At 40.8% G+C, this 22725-nt stretch overlaps 3 protein-coding genes, 1 non-coding gene and 2 pseudogenes across 4 annotated transcripts; 4 read left to right on the top strand and 2 right to left on the bottom strand.

Annotated features, from left to right (window-relative positions):
* Positions 1-6455: 6455 nt before the first annotated feature.
* On the bottom strand, positions 6456-6833 carry LOC131674750 (histone H2A). Its single transcript, XM_058953588.1, has one exon. The coding sequence runs from the start codon at positions 6831-6833 to the stop codon at positions 6456-6458; it is 378 nt and encodes a 125-aa protein (XP_058809571.1).
* Positions 6834-8152: 1319 nt separating this feature from the next.
* On the bottom strand, positions 8153-8563 carry LOC131674751 (histone H3). Its single transcript, XM_058953589.1, has one exon. It carries the CDS (start codon positions 8561-8563, stop codon positions 8153-8155), a length of 411 nt encoding a protein of 136 aa, XP_058809572.1.
* Positions 8564-10575: 2012 nt separating this feature from the next.
* LOC131674748 (histone H1.1-like) lies at positions 10576-11508 on the top strand. Its single transcript, XM_058953587.1, has one exon. It carries the CDS (start codon positions 10576-10578, stop codon positions 11506-11508), a length of 933 nt encoding a protein of 310 aa, XP_058809570.1.
* Positions 11509-13857: 2349 nt separating this feature from the next.
* Positions 13858-15888, top strand: LOC131674762 (small subunit ribosomal RNA; annotated as a pseudogene).
* Positions 15889-16988: 1100 nt separating this feature from the next.
* On the top strand, positions 16989-17143 carry LOC131674759 (5.8S ribosomal RNA). Its single transcript, XR_009302875.1, has one exon. It is a non-coding gene; the product is annotated as a 5.8S ribosomal RNA (ribosomal RNA).
* A 692-nt stretch (positions 17144-17835) lies between these two features.
* LOC131674757 (large subunit ribosomal RNA) lies at positions 17836-20646 on the top strand (annotated as a pseudogene).
* The last annotated feature ends 2079 nt before the right edge of the window (positions 20647-22725 follow it).

Genomic DNA, 22725 nt, shown 5'->3' with positions numbered 1-22725 from the left:
CGACCGTCAACGTGGAACAACATGTGTCCGTACAATCCGTAACCGGGAACAGTCTCACTCCGTCTGGCTTTCTTGAGGAGACATCAGCGGTGAACGGGGGTGTCGGGGTCTTACCCCCGGCGGTTAAGTACATTCAGGATCTGGCTGCGGAACACAATCTAGAGCCACACTTATTAAGCCTTATTAACATCGCTTCTAAAGCACAATTAGGGCGCCGCATGCACACTTTGATTGACAAGCTCAACTTTTATCTAACGTGGTTGACGTCCCAGCGGCCCGGGAGTCACCTGGTTGGGCGCGGCGGTGCTAAGAAGAATGGACGCGGAGCAGCCTTAAAGCGTGAGACTCCACCCACTATTCATTCCGCCAATAGGCGCGAGCGCAGGGCGTCCATCTTCCGCACCGTCCAACGGCATTATACACATCATAAGTCGGCCACCATTCAATCGATCCTGGATGACAAACCGCTGGTGGGTGGCACTGATGCGCCCGGACTAAGCGATGTTGAGAGAACGTACAGGAGGATCTTTGCGAGCCTCTCCCCAGAGGATGACGAGCCGTATGAGGGGCGGCAAGGGGACCTCAACATATCCCTAAATAACACAATCACTATCGAAGAGGTCTCCTGGGCTCTCAAGACTAGCAAGAGCCAAGCGCCGGGTCCCGACGGATTACGGTTGCGGGACTTGCAAAGGATTGGGAGCGTACGGTTGGCAATATTATATAACATCATATTTTACCATGGTATAATACCAGACTCATTCAAAGCCAACCGTACCATTCTGATTCCGAAGGGAGGGGATTTAACATCGACAGATAATTGGCGACCAATTACTATGTCATCTACACTTGTCCGCATTTTCCATCGAATCCTGGGGCAGAGACTGGGAACGGTCCCGATTAACACCAATCAAAGAGGATTTAGGAGGATTGATGGTGTCGCCTTGAATGCCCTCTCCCTCCAGGCTGTTATTAAAAGCCGCCGCTCGAACCGTAAGCCGTACTGCCTACTCTCACTAGACCTGAGAAAAGCCTTCGACACCGTCTCTCACCACTCCATATCACGGGCTCTAAGGAGAGTCGGCGTCGAGGGCAGCATCTATAAATATATAGTTTCATCTTATATCGGCAGTTATACGCAGGTAGAACAGCTTGGAGGTAAAACTGGCACAATTAACATCAATAGAGGGGTCAAGCGGGGCGATCCTCTCTCCTCCTACCTGTTCAATTTCGTTGTTGATGAACTCATCGACAACCTCCAGGGGTCTCCTCACGGTATCGATATCAATGAAGGGACCAGAACATCGGTCCAGGCTTATGCGGACGACATCATCCTTATGTCCGAGACAGCGAATGGGGCCAACTCGTTATTAAAAAAGGCTGTACTATTTTTCGAAAAGCGTGGCATGAGCTTGAATACAAGCAAAAGTACAGCCATCACCGTTAAATATAATAAGAGTAACAAACACCTCTACTCGATAACGAGACCTCTCTTCTACGTCGAAGGACAACCGCTGAGCCAGGTCGGCCCCAATGACTTCTTTAAATACCTGGGAAGGCGGTACGGAGCATTGGGAGTCGTTCAGTCTACTTGTGGGGAGGCGAAACTGTGGTTGGACAGGGTACGGACCGCCCCTTTGAGGCCGCATCAAAAACTGGATGCCGTTAAATCATTTATCATGCCACGCTTACTCGATAGGCTCCAAACTCCATCTGTTACGATGCGGGTTCTCAGGGACGTTGACAGGTTAGTCAGGCTTGCGGTGCGACAGATCTTGCACCTTCCGAAAACCTCGCCCGACGCTTATGTTCACGCATCAGTTAGGGACGGGGGACTAGGCGTCCTGTCCATGAGAGAACACGTGCCAATGATAATGAGGAATCGCTATTCCAAATTATTCCTCCAAGACGACCCAACAATTACAGCCATTAAAGGCCTTCACTTTACACGTGTTATTTATGACAAGTTGGGCCGCTGGACGGGACATGACCGCAGGTCTGGCGGACACATAGCGAGAATGTGGTCCGCCGCTTTGAGCGAGGGTTATTCTGGCGGGGGTCTGGAGCAAGGGGCCTCTAGCTCAGCGAGTGGGTCTTGGGTTGGGAACCCTCCGCCCTTTTGGTCAGGAAAGGACTACATAAGATCAGTCCAATTAAGAGGTAACCTACTTCCCACGCGTGGTATACCATCAAACCCGCGGGAAGAAAGGAGCTGCAGGGCAGGATGCGTGCGGAGCGAGTCCCTCTCCCATGTTCTCCAAAAATGTCCGGCAGTGCATACCCAACGTGTCCGGCGCCACGATTGTCTTGTAAAGAAAATCGCGAGCATTGCCGAGGACAGGGGGTGGAGTGTTTCCGTCGAGCCTGGGATTCGCTTGGGGGACGGTCGACTAAGAAAACCGGACTTGCTTATGGCAAAAGATAACATCATATTAATTGTTGATGCCACTGTGTCCTGGGAGAGTCCTAGACCACTCAGTGTTGCTTACCATAACAAAGTTGCCTATTACTCAGAGCCACCTTTCATCGAGTCAGTGCAGCGCCGGTACCCCGGCAGGCAGATTATCGTGGAGGCGATGGTGCTGGGTGCCAGGGGTATTTGGCCCAGCTGTAATGACGGCTTAGCAAGAATCTTGGAGCTTAGTAAACATCAGACCAGAGAGCTTGTCTGTAAGGCCCTTATCGGAAGTGTTGCGATCCATAACGCCTTCAGCGCGCACTGCTGGAGAGGTTAGTGACTTGTCCGGTCCTTTGTCGGATGTATGTTTCAATTATCCTTCTCTATAGTGCTAAGTGTCTAATTTAGGTGTTAGTTATGTGTTTTGTGTTCCTCCACGACCGGCTGAAGGTCAGGCTGAGCAGTTCCCCAGCGGTGGGGTGTCACCAGATCCGTTCATGCGCGGCACGTGGGCGAGGGGGTATGATGATGATCACTGGCCCGTCGTTCTTAAAAGTAGCGTGCCTACTAATGAAGCGCCTTCTGAATAGCCAAATGCCTCGTCATCTAATTAGTGACGCGCATGAATGGATTAACGAGATTCCCACTGTCCCTACCCACTATCTAGCGAAACCACTGCCAAGGGAACGGGCTTGGAAAAATTAGCGGGGAAAGAAGACCCTATTGAGCTTGACTCTAGTCTGGCACTGTAAGGAGACATGAGAGGTGTAGCATAAGTGGGAGATGGCAACATCGCCGGTGAAATACCACTACTTTCATCGTTTCTTTACTTACTCGGTTAGGCAGAACGCGTGCGCCGTTCGCTCTAGTGGCGGCGGCTGTCACGGTATTCTCGAACCAAGCACGCAGAGTGGCTATTCGGAAACCGAGCCTGCGTCGATGGTCGCTGCGTTGTTGCGGGTGTGCAATTTCGGTTGTATGCCTTGTGGCTCGTATGTGTTCCTTTGACGTTTGTTTGCGCGGTCTCTCCGGGTGCCGTTTTATGCTCCCGTGTGATCTGATTCGAGGACACTGCCAGGCGGGGAGTTTGACTGGGGCGGTACATCTGTCAAAGAATAACGCAGGTGTCCTAAGGCCAGCTCAGCGAGGACAGAAACCTCGCGTAGAGCAAAAGGGCAAAAGCTGGCTTGATCCCGATGTTCAGTACGCATAGGGACTGCGAAAGCACGGCCTATCGATCCTTTTGGCTTGAAGAGTTTTCAGCAAGAGGTGTCAGAAAAGTTACCATAGGGATAACTGGCTTGTGGCGGCCAAGCGTTCATAGCGACGTCGCTTGTTGATCCTTCGATGTCGGCTCTTCCTATCATTGCGAAGCAGAATTCGCCAAGCGTCGGATTGTTCACCCGTCAATAGGGAACGTGAGCTGGGTTTAGACCGTCGTGAGACAGGTTAGTTTTACCCTACTGATGACTCGTCGTTGCGATAGTAATCCTGCTCAGTACGAGAGGAACCGCAGGTTCGGACATTTGGTTCACGCACTAGCTCGAGCGGGCTATGGTGCGAAGCTACCATCCGTTGGTTTATGCCTGAACGCCTCTAAGGCCGTATCCTTTCTAGTCAAAGGTGGCAACGATATCTCTTGGAGTTCCTAGAGTCGAAAGGCTCAAAACAATGTGACTTTATTAGGCGATCGGTGTACGCGCCGGTCGTCGCACGGGCCCTTGTTGTCGTGTGTGGTTATTCGGTTGGCGGCGGGATCGATCCTTGCTATGTTCAACCAGACCACTTGGCGATCAATCATGGGTAATATTTCGATGTTGGAACTCGGAATTGTCTGTAGACGACTTACGTACCTGGCAGGGTGTTGTACTCGGTAGAGCAGTTTCCACGCTGCGATCTGTTGAGACTCAGCCCTTAGCTTGGGGATTCGTCTTGTCGGTGAGACGAGACCCCGTTTTGATTAAAAAGAAAAAAGAAATAAGAAAAAAAGGAAAAAAAAAAAATTGGCGAATGCCAGAAGGGATATTATTATCATCTAGATAATAATAATAATCTCTTTTGGTGTTCGCCTTTTTTATAACTTTTTTTTTAGACAGAATAAACTATGAACAGTACCTAAATTGTAATTGTTTATAATTTATATTTAGATATACAAAATATGAAGAAATTATAACATATAAGATTGGCAAAATTTGAGATAGACGAAAATATTTCACTCTCTCGAATTTTGCCTTTTTTATCACTTGCTTTATATTCATTTAATTAGTTTATTGCGATTATTAAATACAATCAATTCACTAATATTTACTATACCTAATCAAAAAATTAATAATACATGTTAGTTGAAATCAAAAAAATCTTTCCTATTAAAAATTTAAGATATTCAGAAGATTATGTTCAGTAATAAAATACACTACAGAAAGTAAGCAAAAAACAAGTTATAATAAGAAAATGATTTTAATATATTTAAGGTTAACTAGTTAAAAAAATGTTTTTTTTTTGTTAACATTTCAATAGATTTATATATATATATATATATATATATATATATATATATATATATATATATATATATATATATACAGGGTGAGTCAGAATTATGAGATCAAATTTCAAGGGAGTATTCAGGGCATCAATTGAAGAGATTTGAGTATAAGAACCCATGTCCGGAAATGTCTCCCTAAGGCGCTACGGCCCTATGACGCTTTAAGACAGTTATGTGCAAATATGTGTTTTATCAAGTTTTAATGCATTTTATTTTTTGTTTTTGTACATAATATTACAATAATTGTTCACAATGTTGTCCTTGAACTTGAATGCACCTGTTTAAACGGCGTACATGGTTTCTGCGGATTTGGCTAAAAATTTGATTATCGTTTTGAACAACCTCAAATGCCGTACAAAAATGCAAAACCATGTACGCCGTTTAAACAGGTGCATTCAAGTTCAAGGACAACATTTTGAACAATTATTGTAATATTATGTACAAAAACAAAAAATAAAATGCATTAAAACTTGATAAAACACATATTTGCACATAACTGTCTTAAAGCATCATAGGGCTGTAGCGCCTTAGGGAGACATTTCCGGACATGGGTTCTTATACTCAAATATCTTCAATTGATGCCCTGAATACTCCCTTGAAGTTTGATCCCATAATTCTGACTCACCCTGTATATATAATAACCGCTGCTTCCTTCATTTAAGAGTCGCTTATAAAAAATCGACTCTTAAAATTGATAAAAACGACAATTTTTGACTCTTTTTAACTTGATCATTTTAAAATTCTTATACAGCTAATAGAGAACCCTTCTACTATAGGCAAACGATACTCTATATGTATGTATATGTATTATACTATCAATTCACATCGGGCAAAATTTTAGAGGAACAAGAATAATTTTAAAAAATTGCAACATTTATCTATCAATCATGATCGAGCGCTAAAAAAATGAAGCCTCCCGCATGAGGGATTGCAGTTCGAAAGACTAAAATAATCATATAACAATATAACGTCAAATTTTAATGTAACAAAAAAAAATGTATAAAAAAATCAGCAATGCTTTTTGAAAATAAAAAAAGGAATCTATATATGTATACAAAATTTGGAAATGGGTATCATCTTATTTCGAATATATTTGATTTAATAATACATATACTGATTAACAAATAATATTTATTGTCTCTCATATTATGAGTGAGAGACAAAGCTTGAGTAATCAATAATGAAAAAGGGTAGCAAATAATATATAAAAGTATAAATGCATGTAAGTAATTGCAGAATAGAAATATTGATAATGATTAATGTTTATTAATAATATTTCAATTAAATAATTACAAAGCATTATAGTGAATTTCTTTATGTTTATAAATATTATGGTCCTTAAAAGGACCGTTGTCTGTTTTCTTTTCTTTGGATAAAGATGTGTGTGTGTGTGTGTGTGTATGTATGTATGTATATACAATATATATGTGTGTATACATATATGTATGTATATGGGTATGTGTATGTATGTATTTGTTTGTTTGTGTGTATGTGTGCCAGAACATATACATATTACTTTGTTTTACTGTCAGTTTTCTTTGGAAGTAGTACTGCCTGAATGTTGGGCAATACACCACCTTGAGCAATCGTCACTCCAGACAAAAGTTTGTTTAATTCTTCATCGTTTCGAATAGCCAACTGAAGATGTCTCGGAATAATTCTCGTTTTCTTGTTGTCTCTAGCAGCATTTCCTGCTAATTCTAAAACTTCAGCGGCCAAATATTCCATGACAGCAGCCAAATAAACAGGAGCACCGGCACCTACTCTTTCTGCATAGTTGCCTTTTCGCAACAATCTATGTATACGACCAACTGGAAATTGGAGTCCAGCACGACTAGATCGACTCTTTGCCTTTCCTTTGACTTTTCCTCCTTTACCACGGCCGGACATATTGAAAATTTCAATTAATTATCACTTTAAATGTATACGAGAGAAAAAATGAAGAGCACCTAACACTCTGAACGTTCAACTAAAACTGACTAAACATTTCATTTTCACTTCTTTTTTATAGAAAATTATGAACCAATCAGAATCCTCGTCTCAATTTTCTGTCGGAGGCGGAGCTTGTTATTTGACATATTGTGCTGGTGAAGATTTTAAATGAATGCTCCCCTCCAAAAATTGTTAGTTTGTCTAGGTCTTTCGGTGCGTTAACGTCGTTGTTGTGTGGTTTGTACAAAAAAAAAAAAAAAAAAACAATTAAGTATGCCGCCAAAAACTAGTGGAAAAGCTGCGAAAAAAGCCGGAAAGGCTCAAAAAAATATTTCGAAAAGTGATAAGAAGAAGAAACGCAGGAGGAAAGAAAGTTATGCTATTTACATTTATAAAGTGTTGAAACAAGTTCATCCTGATACTGGAATTTCAAGTAAAGCCATGTCGATAATGAATTCCTTTGTAAATGACATTTTCGAACGGATTGCCGCTGAGGCTTCTCGTCTTGCTCATTACAATAAAAGATCGACAATAACCAGCAGAGAAATTCAAACTGCTGTAAGATTATTATTGCCTGGTGAATTGGCAAAACATGCTGTTAGTGAAGGAACAAAAGCGGTTACCAAATATACTAGTTCAAAGTAATTGAGCTAGTAATATTTTATATATATATATAAAAAAAAAAATAAAACGGCTCTTTTCAGGGCCACAAATAGACTTACATTAAATGAAATTCATTTAAGAAATGACTTGATAAAAAAAATAACAATTATTCAAAACTACTTCATTGAATAACAAGACGGCGGGTGTTTAAATGTAAAAGATTAATGAGTATAGATATTATTAATACAAAATAAATAAATTTTGTTTAATTTTGTTTGTTTATTGAATTATTGTTTCTATTCGCCGCCATTTCCTGTATTTAAAGTTGATATAATATGTAATTTAACCCATTCGTTTTTGTATTATATATTTATCCTTATATGTATATAAACAAATATATACCTATATGTATATGATCGTATATGTAATGGGTATCATTATTTATATTGTAATAATTAAAAAAATTATACAATTTGTTCAGAAAACTTTCTAGAATAAATCCCGCAAATCTTTATTAATTTAATATTGAATTATTTTATAGAAATTCTTTTACATTTTCCAAAGAAGTGATAAAAATATTAATGAATTTCTATATATATAAATATATTTGTGGTTCTTAAAAGAACCGTTTTCATTTTTAATTTAATTATCAGTATTATGTAACTGATGATGATTTAGGCACGTTCTCCTCTAATTCGTCGCGCCAATTGAATATCTTTAGGCATAATTGTGACGCGTTTTGCATGGATGGCACACAAATTTGTATCTTCAAACAAACCAACTAAATATGCCTCGCTGGCTTCTTGAAGAGCCATTACAGCTGAACTTTGAAAACGAAGATCAGTTTTGAAATCTTGGGCAATTTCTCTTACCAATCTCTGAAATGGTAATTTTCTGATAAGCAGTTCAGTACTCTTCTGATACCGACGAATTTCACGTAATGCTACAGTTCCTGGTCTGTAACGATGAGGTTTTTTCACACCTCCCGTTGCTGGAGCACTTTTACGGGCTGCCTTGGTGGCCAATTGTTTTCTAGGTGCTTTACCACCAGTTGATTTACGGGCAGTTTGCTTAGTACGAGCCATGTTTTTTTTATTATTAAAAGAAAAACAAGAAAAGAAAGGTAAACACGATATGAACAATGTCAACACTACGACAGAACATAGACAACTAACTTTAGGGGGTCTTTTAGTAACCGTTTTAATAAGATTTGTCTTGCATTACTATTGGTTCAGTCCTAACATATTGGGGCGGGGCTTAATTTAGGTTATAAAAGCATTTGGAGAATGAAAAATTTTATCAGTTTGTTTGTGTTCGAGCTGTTGTAGGTTGCAATTTTTGTGCTTTGTAATAAACCGTATATCATTAAAAACTCAAATAAAAAAAAATGACTGGCAGAGGTAAAGGAGGAAAAGGATTGGGTAAAGGGGTGCAAAACGACATCGTAAAGTACTTCGTGATAATATCCAGGGTATTACTAAACCGGCCATTAGAAGATTGGCTCGACGTGGTGGTGTCAAACGTATATCCGGTTTAATCTATGAAGAGACCCGTGGAGTATTAAAAGTATTTTTGGAAAACGTTATTCGAGATGCTGTAACGTATACTGAACATGCAAAGAGAAAAAACTGTAACGGCTATGGATGTCGTATACGCTTTAAAACGTCAGGGTCGTACCTTATACGGTTTTGGTGGTTAAATTCTATTTATCTCGATTGACAATTTAATAAAATATATATAAAAAAAAAACGGTTCTTCTAAGAACCACCAATAATACAGTTTTAAAGAAATTCAAAAGACCACAGACGAATAATTCCTTATTTGTATTATTATTATTTTTATTATTTATTTATTTTATTTTTTTTTTTGAATACAAAAAATATTACCGGACAAACAATTATAATTAATTAAAATTATATTTTTTAAATTAATTTTTTTTTTTTTTTTTTTTTTTTTTTTTTGAACGAATGAATTTAACTATGTTTAATTATTTTATAATAATAGATTAATTGGTAAAAATAAATCGAGCCAAGTTATTGAAAAATATTTATTTTAATGGTTGGTTTAAATCTTTTAAATATACATGTATGATTTTGGTTTCATTCTTCTCACACATATTTACAATATATTACGTTCATCTAAATGAATACTTCAATATATGTATTTCACTTTTTATGGTTTTTCTAGAAATGGATGATATTTTATATATTAAATTGAATATAACAATAAAAAAGATATAAATATTTTGAAGCTCATGTAACCATGCATAAATTTCTTGCTTTCATTGTATAATTTAGCCACTATTTTATAATTATTATGGTTTTTTTTTTAAGTAAAATATTAATGCATCATTCATATAGATGTATGATTTTATTTTTTATCATTATAATTATATTTTTATTGTTTTAAGAAGAGAAAGAATGATCAATTTTGGTTGTGTCGACCTGTTCGAAATGCTGTTATTATGGTGACATGGACATGAAAATTTTCAAATTTCTCCGCTTTAGTTCATAAGGTCCACATAACGATATCGTATATGGTTTAAGTATATTTGTAATTTTAATTCATTGAAATTTGGTAAATAAATACATAATAATGTACAATTTATATGATATTAAAAGGAAAATGTTTCTGTTGAAAGTTCGGTATCGTTTTCGAACTATATCATTTTTTAACGTTAGAGACTTAGCATATAAATTATTACTCATTTTCAGATAAAGTATATACTATGCAAATGAAAACGGAATACTAACAAATCAAGAAAAATATGAAATTATTTAAGAAATACTTGTTTGAATAACAAGCTCCCAACATATGAAAGGTGTAAAGGACTTAGTTGATAATGGGAAGATGTATAAAACAGAACGTTCAGTCCTCCGTCGGTCCGTGTTGAGTTGGGGTCTACAAAAATTTTGTTTCGAATTTTAAACACATATAAGCATTATATGTTGTCTTATTTCTGTTTAATTCGCGAAATATTTCAAATTTTTTATAACAACTTTCAGTCAGTAAAATCTAAATTTTGTCACTTCTGTTATTATTACGGTAGTGTTATCATTTTAAGTGATTGTTTCATTAAGTTATAACATAACGAGACATGACCGATTCGGAAACATCAGCGGCTGCTATTGCCGCAAATCAACAAACTAATTCGTCAACGGTATTAGTGACAACTTCGTCGTCGTCATCTTCATCTCCAAATAAAAAAACAGAAAAAAAGAAGAATCCTCGATCGAAACCTACACATCCTCCAACATCCGAAATGGTTAATAACGCTATTAAGGGATTGAAAGAACGAGGTGGATCGTCAGTTCAAGCGATAAAAAAATATATAGCAGCCAATTATAAAGTGGATGCTGAAAAAGTAGCACCATTTATAAAGAAGTATCTGAAATCTGCGGTTATTTCGGGTGCTCTTGTTCAAACCAAGGGTAAAGGCGCATCAGGTTCATTTAAATTATCAGCAGCTGCTGCAGCATCAGCATCGGCCGGAGGAGCAACTTCTAATAGCGGTTCAAATGTAAAATCGAAACGGAAAATTACAGCTGGTGATAAGAAAAAGAAACCAGCATCGAAAATTAAAAGATCAAGTGCACCAACTGCTTCACTAAAAGGTTCTACTACAGCTGGTAGTAAGGCAAAATCTACGAAAAAATCAACATCAACTTCAAAGGTAGCAGGTGCGGCGGCGGGGGCGGGAGCAGCGTCCGCTGTGTCTACATCATCAAAACGATCAGCAATAATAATAACAACCGCTGATAAAAATAGAAGTAGAAAAACTGCAGCCGAAAAGAAAATTAGTAGACAATCAGGTGGTATCGGTGGTGGCTCAATGACTTCAATTCCTTCATCGCCTACTAAAATAAAAGCAACTTCAAAAGCAAAAAAATCGAATAAACCTGGACCAACGAAAAAACCAAAGGCACCGAAACCTAAAACAGCAAAATCGCCAGGAACATCAGTTTCATCAAAGGCTAAAAAAACTACATCGGTATCATCGACATCACCTAAAAAGAAAACGGTTAAATAATTTTAAATTCATTGTTATTTTCTTTATATAACATTGAATTGAATAAGAAGAAAATGAAATTGATCCAATGTAAATTGTATTGACTGATAAAGAATAGGAAGGAAGGAGGAGGAATGTTTTGTCTTCTGCTTGCATCGCAAATGCATATATCAAATGAATCGGTTCTTCTAAGAACCATCAAGTTTTTCAAAAGAAATTCAAATAAAACAAAAAAAACTATTATTATTATTATTATTATTATTATTATTATTATCATATTCCACGGGAATTCTTCTAAATATTGTTACGATAAACCCTAACGGCGGGGTCACCGGAGGTACCACCGAACCACCGGAGTCAAAACAAGTAAGTGGGTCAGACTACCACTAAGCAGATTTCTCGGGTATATAGAGGGTTCAAAGGTACCCTCAGGTCACAGATAATGACCGACTCTGGTCAGCATTCTTTATAGACGTTCAAAGAAGAGTTTATTCGAACCATTTACGTCAAACAAACCGAATTGAGGTTAAACGTTTAAAATAAAAGGGTACGAGTTCAACGTTGAAGGGTAGTTCATTCTAGGAAGTGTATTCGAGTGGTTCGGGTTCAATCCCAGTACTACCACCCCAGTCAGAAGTTCAGGTTCTGTGATTAGTGATTGTGTATAAAAATCTCCTGTAGAAGTAAGTATTGTTAACTTTCAGTATAGCTTATTTTGTGTTTTAGTATTAGTTGTTACTGTGAGTATTTGGATACCCCTATTTTTGAGTACCCCAACGTTTTTATTAATAGAGTTTTGTTATTTGTACATATATAAATATTAACGGTCTTCGTACTCCCTCTCAGGGGAAATTTCATTCATCCTAGGTATCAAAGATACTAGAAGGATTAAGCTCTGTTGGGACCCTTTCCAGGTTGTCGAAAAAAAAAAAAAATTATTATTATTATTATTAATAATAATAATAAGATATTTGTTTTAACAGAGAAATTTTATTAAATTTAAAAAATTTTCCATTTTTATAGTAATGCTTTTTCTTGGAATCAAGCTAAACAACAGGTCTAGTGTCGAACGTAAGCGTAATACATGAAAACGGGTTTCTAACCGATTCAGCATACTAACACAAATGAGTCTGTATATCAGTACTTTTACGGTAACTCGAGGGAATCAATAGGTCTATGTCGATGCAGTTATATAGTAGTGTTGGACATGTTGAGAGAAACGGAAGCCGATTTTTAATAAGTATTCGGCTGAAGTTTTTCGGTCTTCTATATGGAAGAATTTGGGCAACGACGATGTCCATATTATCGCTGCTAATTTTTATTTTTTAAGGCGTACACGATTTTGTTCAACGAACAGTTGTAGCGAATTGTAATGTACGCTTTTTTTTCGACAGCGGGATTGCGGATACGGTGGCGTTTACTGATTTTTACTGAAAATATCATGTAAACGTTATGATCCAAATGCAATCATATATATATATACAAAAATTTGAGACGTGTACGTTGAACCGCGATGATGAATGATGAGAAAAAAATATGATTAGAAATTTTTTCTCGTTTCGTTATTTAACATCGCCTCATATGTCAGTCTTATTTATATGCGATAACTCTCTACGTTCCGTGCGAGAAAGTTTTTTCTTTTTGCCGTTTACAAATGATATATATATATTTAAAAAAAATATCAAAAATATATACGGCAATAGAAAAATGATTACGAAACGAACTTTCGAGATTTCCATGTCGCTTTCAATCTAGCGAAGGGTCGAGAGAATGTTCGAAAAATTTGAAATCTGTCAGCGTTTAGCACAATGAATAAAATTTTGTTATTATCGTTCTTTACTTGGTAAGAATTTTTTGAAGGACGATGATTATATTCAAAATTAGCGAATTGTGTAGTTGAATCAGATATTATCCTAGTAAAGTGATAAGAAAATTGAGAGAAAAGAAAGATAATGCATCTTAACTCTTAATTATAATATCGCATTACTTGATTTTGTTGTAATATGTTTAGAGCGTGGCAATTCGTTCGGTTTTTCCGTTTAACGAAATGCATCATTAACACGCACAAAATCCTTATTGCACATCATCAATAATAAATCAAATATTTATTATTAAGGTGAGATGTGTTTGAATAACATTAAATCCTTTCTAAGAAAATGAATGGTGATATGTAAAAAGAGTTACTTTTTTTTATTATTAGTCCTGGTAATTTTCATATATACATGAAAGAGATATGTCGATTTATATAGACATATATTCTTCGTATCGCGATTACCGACATTAATAAAGAATACAAAACTTTTTTTTCATTCTTCATTAATGACCATTTAAAGGAAAGGAAAATATATGAAATTTCAAACAAAATACAGCTCCCTGGTTGATCCTGCCAGTAGTCATATGCTTGTCTCAAAGATTAAGCCATGCATGTCTCAGTACAAGCCAAATTAAGGTGAAACCGCGAAAGGCTCATTAAATCAGTTATGGTTCCTTAGATCGTACCCACACTTACTTGGATAACTGTGGTAATTCTAGAGCTAATACATGCAAACAGAGCTCCGACCGGAGATGGAAGGAGTGCTTTTATTAGATCAAAACCAATCGGTGGCGGGTTACTTTGTGGCTCGTTATCGTACACTTTGGTGACTCTGAATAACTTTACGCTGATCGCACGGTCCTCGCACCGGCGACGCATCTTTCAAATGTCTGCCTTATCAACTGTCGATGGTAGGTTCTGCGCCTACCATGGTTGTAACGGGTAACGGGGAATCAGGGTTCGATTCCGGAGAGGGAGCCTGAGAAACGGCTACCACATCCAAGGAAGGCAGCAGGCGCGCAAATTACCCACTCCCGGCACGGGGAGGTAGTGACGAAAAATAACGATACGGGACTCATCCGAGGCCCCGTAATCGGAATGAGTACACTCTAAACCCTTTAACGAGGATCAATTGGAGGGCAAGTCTGGTGCCAGCAGCCGCGGTAATTCCAGCTCCAATAGCGTATATTAAAGTTGTTGCGGTTAAAAAGCTCGTAGTCGAATTTGTGTCTCGCGCCGCCGGTTCATCGTCCGCGGTGTTAACTGGCGTGTCGCGAGACGTCCTGCCGGTGGGCTCTCGTTCCGCGTATTGTGACACGTTTGATCATTCGGTATCCAATCCGGAGGTCGGCGGCGTTCCGTGCGTGTGAGCGGACCCAACTCAATCCTGCCGCGGTGCTCTTCATTGAGTGTCGAGGTGGGCCGGCACGTTTACTTTGAACAAATTAGAGTGCTTAAAGCAGGCTAAAATTTCGCCTGAATACTGTGTGCATGGAATAATGGAATAGGACCTCGGTTCTATTTTGTTGGTTTTCGGAACTCCGAGGTAATGATTAATAGGAACGGATGGGGGCATTCGTATTGCGACGTTAGAGGTGAAATTCTTGGATCGTCGCAAGACGGACAGAAGCGAAAGCATTTGCCAAAAACGCTTTCATTGATCAAGAACGAAAGTTAGAGGTTCGAAGGCGATCAGATACCGCCCTAGTTCTAACCATAAACGATGCCAGCTAGCGATCCGTCGACGTTCCTCCGATGACTCGACGGGCAGCTTCCGGGAAACCAAAGCTTTTGGGTTCCGGGGGAAGTATGGTTGCAAAGCTGAAACTTAAAGGAATTGACGGAAGGGCACCACCAGGAGTGGAGCCTGCGGCTTAATTTGACTCAACACGGGAAACCTCACCAGGCCCGGACACCGGAAGGATTGACAGATTGAGAGCTCTTTCTTGATTCGGTGGGTGGTGGTGCATGGCCGTTCTTAGTTGGTGGAGCGATTTGTCTGGTTAATTCCGATAACGAACGAGACTCTAGCCTGCTAACTAGGCGTATTTTGACATCCCAAAGGCCCGCCGGCTAGATGTCGTTGCGTGATTCGCGGTTGTCATAACCGTGTGTTGCGTGCGCTCGGTCGTGCGCGGTTTTTACTGTCGGCGTACAAACAATTCTTCTTAGAGGGACAGGCGGCTTCTAGCCGCACGAGATTGAGCAATAACAGGTCTGTGATGCCCTTAGATGTTCTGGGCCGCACGCGCGCTACACTGAAGGAATCAGCGTGTCCTCCCTGGCCGAGTGGCCCGGGTAACCCGCTGAACCTCCTTCGTGCTAGGGATTGGGGCTTGCAATTGTTCCCCATGAACGAGGAATTCCCAGTAAGCGCGAGTCATAAGCTCGCGTTGATTACGTCCCTGCCCTTTGTACACACCGCCCGTCGCTACTACCGATTGAATGATTTAGTGAGGTCTTCGGACCGATGCGCGATGGCGTTTCGGCGTCGTCGATGCGTCTGGGAAGATGACCAAACTTGATCATTTAGAGGAAGTAAAAGTCGTAACAAGGTTTCCGTAGGTGAACCTGCGGAAGGATCATTACAGTGTGTGTTGATGTTTAATATATTTTATTACATTGTAATGCGACAAATATTTAAACATAAACATAAAAAAACACATTTGTATCTTCTTACGAGAAGTTGATTTGAACGAAGTTGCTTTATATTATTTCTGCTATTGTAGCTGTATCATGGTACGCCGTTGATAATCCCATTATTTCTTGTTGTTATGATTTCTATTGATTTTATCTGTAGAAAATAAAATCATGAGTGAGCAAGAAATTGTTATTATAATTATAACTGCTATACTAAATAACAATTATCAGCTAAATAACAATAGAAAATAAAAAGGCAACGTTAAAACTGTGTGTATTATTATATCATAAGAGAATTTTTTCTTCTTGTTTTATTTTGTGACAACTGAACATATTTAACGTTTAAATTAGTGAAAACTAGTCTATAAACGGAAGGAATTTGTGATGTTGTTTAAAAACACACGGTTTATTGACGTTATTTGAATGTATGTTTCCAAACTAATCGAAAATTTTATACTATTTCAACATAGAATTGGTAAAAATAAACGGTGTGTTAATTTATGTAGAACGGGTACCTATAATCCTTTTAATCTACAATTAATTGTATGTATTGTAGATAGATAGATGGATTAAAATATGGTAATATTAATAAGGATTTTCGCCCGATTTCATTTTTCCACATCGTTTGAACTTTTCTATATACATATGTTGAAATTTGGAAAAATTTTGATAACGATTGTGTTTGGAAATATATTAAGAATTTTAACAGGCGCTGTTATTCTATCCTCTGTAAATTCTTTGAAACGAATATAAACACCTCGAATATGTTTCAGCATATTAAATATATGTATGATTTATAAAATATATGGGTGTAAAAATAAATCGTTTTCTATTTAGAGAATAGAGGATATATAGAAATAATGGTGTTTTTATATAATTAAATTGTCATTTGATCTAAGAATATTGAAGTGAATTGTGTAGTCTGTTTATGATATTTGTATGTAATTTTAATATATATACATATATATATATATATATATATATATATATATATACGTGCAAAACATAAATTAGATATACATATGAAACTTTAATAAATATATAAAAATACCCTAAACGGTGGATCACTTGGCTCGTGGGTCGATGAAGAACGCAGCTAATTGCGCGTCAACTTGTGAACTGCAGGACACATGAACATCGACATTTCGAACGCACATTGCGGTCCTCGGATTCTGTTCCCGGACCACTCCTGGCTGAGGGTCGTATTTATTTCAAAAACTGTTCGGTTTTCGAATGATGAAATTTCAATATTAATATTAATATTGATGAACATCGTTTGTTTACATCAGAACGAGATGGATGTTGTACGCACTTGTTTTTCAGGTGCGACATCTTAAATCGTGAAAGCGTCCCGATAAAAAATAACTTTAATATTATAAATTATATGTACTGTATAGTTTGTATTTAAATTTTTTTTTAAATCAAAAACAGTACAAATGTTAAATGTTCCTTTTTTTCGGGTTTTTGACGATTATTTATCTATCTACCAATCTATTTATTTTTTCTCATATTTGTTGTCAGGTGGAGGGGAGAGAGAAAATGTCAACGATTCAGGAATTATATATACGTTGAAACATTTTCTTATGTTTTATATGTATATAAGATTCGTTGCCCTTCAAATGTTCAATAGAGAAATAATGATGAAGCGATTGAATGAATGTTTTTGAATATGGAAAGGTAGTGTGATGAAAAGATATAGGGAATAAAACAATCGTCGTGTCCGATGTTTTCGAATGAAAAGCGGAAAATGACGTCAGATATGTTTTATTTTTCCATTTCTTATGTTTATACACTTTTTTTTCTTATTCAATATAATAAAACGTTCATCAGAATTATTTCGCTTACAAACGATTGTAGATAATAAGTGATTTTGTCTTTGAAAATTATTCAAATTTCGACCTCAGAGCAGGTGAGACTACCCGCTGAATTTAAGCATATTAATAAGCGGAGGAAAAGAAACTAACTAGGATTCCTTAGTAGCTGCGAGCGAACAGGGAAGAGCCCAGCACCGAATCCCGCGGCCGATATCGGGCGCCGGGAAATGTGGTGTTCGGGAGGATCCATTATCCCGAAATTGTGCGACGCGTCCAAGTCCTTCTTGAACGGGGCCACAGCCCATAGAGGGTGCCAGGCCCGTAGTGACCGTTGCCTATGGCGGGAGGATTTCTCCTTAGAGTCGGGTTGCTTGAGAGTGCAGCCCTAAGTGGGTGGTAAACTCCATCTAAGGCTAAATATGACCACGAGACGATAGCGAACAAGTACCGTGAGGGAAAGTTGAAAAGCACTTTGAAGAGAGAGTTCAAGAGTACGTGAAACCGTTTAGGGGTAAACCTGAGAAACCCGAAAGGTCGAAGGAAGGAATTCATTCGCGTTTCGTAATTGGCGGAGAGAGGAATTGTGTGACGAAAATCGCTTGCGGTTTTTGCGCCGTCTTTTCTACGAACTGATTACGAACGTGTGCACTTTTCTTCTGGTAGGACGTCGCGATCCGTTGGGTGTCGGTTTAAGGTTCACGGTGGAGCCCGTTTTGCCTACGTGTCGAACGGACCCGTGTTTTCCCGACCGACTCGCTCGACGGTATACGAAAGGTTCAAGGCCGCTCGTTTGGAGCGTTCGACTCGCGGCAAGCGCGTCAGTTTTGTGTCGAAGTTCGGACCTAGTGCGATCCGACCGCTGGCGACTGTTGGTTGCGAAGATTCTCGAACAGACCTTGTTAACCGATCGGCGACGATATAGATTTGGGTACTTTCAGGACCCGTCTTGAAACACGGACCAAGGAGTCCAGCATGTACGCAAGTCATTGGGAATCATTAAACCTAAAGGCGCAATGAAAGTGAAAATCCTCCTTGCGGGGATTAAGGGAAGACAGGTGGTTTTAGCTGTTAAAAGCGGCCGCTTTGCATTCCCGGGGCGTCTCATTCTCAGCATGTTCTCGTAATATGCGAGAAGAGGCGCACCAAGAGCGTACACGCTGGGACCCGAAAGATGGTGAACTATGCCTGGTCAGGACGAAGTCAGGGGAAACCCTGATGGAGGTCCGTAGCGATTCTGACGTGCAAATCGATCGTCGGAACTGGGTATAGGGGCGAAAGACTAATCGAACCATCTAGTAGCTGGTTCCCTCCGAAGTTTCCCTCAGGATAGCTGGCACTCGTTTAACGAGTCTCATCTGGTAAAGCGAATGATAGAGGCATTGGGGTCGAAACGACCTCAACCTATTCTCAAACTTTAAATGGGTGAGATCTCCGGCTTGCTCGAATTGTGAAGCCGCGAGAAACTCAAGGATCAGAGTACCAAGTGGGCCATTTTTGGTAAGCAGAACTGGCGCTGTGGGATGAACCAAACGTCGAGTTAAAGCGCCTAAATCGACGCTTATGGGATACCATGAAAGGCGTTGGTAACTTAAGACAGCAGGACGGTGGCCATGGAAGTCGGAATCCGCCAAGGAGTGTGTAACAACTCACCTGCCGAAGTTACTAGCCCTGAAAATGGATGGCGCTGAAGCGTCGTGCTTATACTCGACCGTCAGTGGCATGTGCGATTTCTTTACGAGATCATGAAGCCCTGACGAGTAGGAGGGTCGCGGCGGTGAGCGCAGAAGGGCTGGCCGTGAGGGCCGTCTGGAGCCGCCGTCGGTGCAGATCTTGTGGTAGTAGCAAATACTCCAGCGAGGCCCTGGAGGACTGACGTGGAGAAGGGTTTCGTGTGAACAGCCGTTGCACACGAGTCAGTCGATCCTAAGCCCTAGGCGAAAGCCGATGTCGATGTGGTGTAATTAATAAATATATAAATTTATAAATATGATCACACCCGTCGGGCGAAAGGGAATCCGGTTCCTATTCCGGAACCTGGCAGCGGAACCGTTTAAAAGTCGGGCCCTCGCAAGAGAGTTCGTCGGGGTAACCCAAAAAGACCCGGAGACGCCGTCGGGAGATCCGGGAAGAGTTTTCTTTTCTGCATGAGCGTTCGAGTTCCATGGAATCCTCTAGCAGGAGATATGGTTTGGAACGCGAAGAGCACCGCAGTTGCCGCGGTGTCCGGATCTTCCCTCGGACCTTGAAAATCCGGGAGAGGGCCACGTGGAGGAGTCGCGCCAGTTCGTACCCATATCCGCAGCAGGTCTCCAAGGTGAAGAGCCTCTAGTCGATAGAATAATGTAGGTAAGGGAAGTCGGCAAATTGGATCCGTAACTTCGGGATAAGGATTGGCTCTGAGGATCGGGCGTGTCGGGCTTGGCGAGGAAGCGGGTACTGGTTGACGAGCCGGGCCTGGGCGAGGTGAAGGCGGGTGCGTTCTGCGTGTCCGTTCGAATCCGAGCTCGGTCCCGTGCCTTGGCCTCCCGCGGAACCGCTTTGCTGCGAGGGCCCGGAATATACGTCTTTCCGGACGTGTTTCCGGTGTCCTCTTCGGCCGCTATTTAACGATCAGCTCAGAACTGGCACGGACCGGGGGAATCCGACTGTCTAATTAAAACAAAGCATTGCGATGTCTTAACGTGATGTTGACGCAATGTGATTTCTGCCAGTGCTCTGAATGTCAAAGTGAAGAAATTCAATCAAGCGCGGGTAAACGGCGGGAGTAACTATGACTCTCTTAAGGTAGCCAAATGCCTCGTCATCTAATTAGTGACGCGCATGAATGGATTAACGAGATTCCCACTGTCCCTACCCACTGATGGGTGGAGGGTGGGGATCTGGCTTGACAGTCGGATCCTTCACTTACCTGCTATCTATCGAATCTGACTTTGAGGTCTTCTTGGTTCTAGTCTGAGCGTGACAGGATAGGTGAGGCACCACCAACCTAAGCGATATGGACTGGGAACAAGAAGGACACTCTAACATGTGTCTGGAGTTGATCAGCTGGTGCCTCAGCAGTGAAGCTTAAAGGACATATGTTGGGGTGGAGAAGTGAGGATGAGCGTTCACTCGCACTTGGGGCGAGGGTTCGCACTTTTCACGACTCGATTTTGTCAGGTCATTTGCAAGGGCGAGCGCCTGGCAGTGCTGCACCGTGAATAACGGTGTGATCACTGCTGGACGTTCGCCCTTTTTTATCACTTAGTTTTTTTCGACCTGCCTCGAAGTTGGTAGTGGGAGGACACGGTTGAGCAACCGAAGTGGCGCGTCCCCGGGTGGCGGATAGGGGATAACCCAAAGTCGCAAGGGAGACCGAGTGACGGAGGGACTCCTGCGCTGAAGCGACGGCCACGACTTAAAACCCGTGCGTCCTTAGCGACGGTGATGGAGCGCGGACCAGCTCACGACACATACCGTAAACTGCTTTTGCTGACAACAACCCTTGGAGACGGAGGTCCCAAGCCTTAACGACCGGGGTAAGCCAGCAGAAGGAGCACGGGGTGCTTGCCTTGGCCGGCTGACACGCGAGTGTTGCCCTACTCCATAATCAAGGGCCCCCCAATCCTAAGGTAGCTCGAAGTGCCTATGGATGAATGGCTGCGGGGAACCCTGTGTAAAGCGGAGTCGAACCAGACTGCCGACTGGAGCAGGTAGCAGTCCCAAGCTTTGGTAAGCCGGGGCAACTGGCGCACCCTTGGCCGACAATTAAGCCTTACCACAGTATGCCGGCTCTGCTGTGGTGGACCTACCTTCCGAGCTCACTCGTGGGATCTTGCATGGATTCAAACATAAAACCTAACCTTATGACGACGACTTTGGCTACAAAAAAACGGACACGGACAGACATTACGGAGGATGATATTAGGGATATGGAAGAAAGAATTGAAAGGATGAAAGAGTCTATACAGCGACCGTGGTCAGTGACACCTGAAAAGGAGGGGGTAAAAAGGAAAAAGCAGGCCCCAAGTCCTAGCGATAGGACAGGGATTACCCCTGAGGAGAAGAGGGTGGGTGTCTATGCTGCTGACATCAGTCAGCAACATAGTGAATAAAGCAACTGAGGGAGACGATACAGACGACGATTTTGCCACCCCCACTAGCGAACAGATTGAGGGGGGAAAACGGGGGAGAGTATGTTTGATGAGGAGGAGGATCGGGACGAGGTTACAATAAAGGGCAGGACTGGAATGAGACTATCCAGTCCCTGCAAAAGGCAAGGACGGAAATCATAATGCTACGAATAGATTTCAGTCTGGCAAGATACAATTCAACAGAACCGAGCAAGAGATTGTAAGAATGAATACGGAATTTATGACGCAAACCCTAATAGACATCATAAGCGAGATAGGGAGCACAACATACAGACAGGAGGAGGTAGGACGAACAACATGAATAGGGAAGAAATAAGACTAATAGTGAGAGAAGAATTGGAAAAAGAAAAAGAGGAGAGACAGGAACTAATAAAAGAGATTAGACAACTGAAAGATTTAATGAAGGGGAAAAAAGGAAATAGTAGGCCAGTGGGGAATACTGTTGGAACCAGAATGGTAAATAGTAGGGCAGAAAAGAAGGACGAAATGGGGATGGGGAAGGAGGAAGGAGTCGTGGAATGGACGGAAGTAAAAAGGAAGAGGGTGGAACAGAGGACCTATGCCGACATGGCAGCCCTCAAAAAAACCCTTCAGAATGGAGGAAAGAAAGAGAGGTGGCTGGGTAACACCGCCACCAAAGACGGAAACAAAATTAGGTTTCAGTGTTGTTGTAAGACCAGGTGAGGGGGAGGGCAATAGGGGCAGGAGCCTGTTAGGGAAGGTGAAGGACCGTCTGCTAGAGGCGGAGATACGGCAGCTACAAGAGGTAAGGACCACTAGGGCCGGGGCGTAGTGGTCGTTACAAAGGAAGAGGGGCAAAGGGACCGAGTGAGAGGAA

The sequence above is a fragment of the Phymastichus coffea genome, unplaced genomic scaffold (assembly GCF_024137745.1).
Source record: "Phymastichus coffea isolate CEN01 unplaced genomic scaffold, Cenicafe_Pcof_1.1 PCOF00294, whole genome shotgun sequence".
NCBI lineage: Eukaryota > Metazoa > Arthropoda > Insecta > Hymenoptera > Eulophidae > Phymastichus > Phymastichus coffea.
This window is presented reverse-complemented; position numbering and strand designations above follow the sequence as displayed.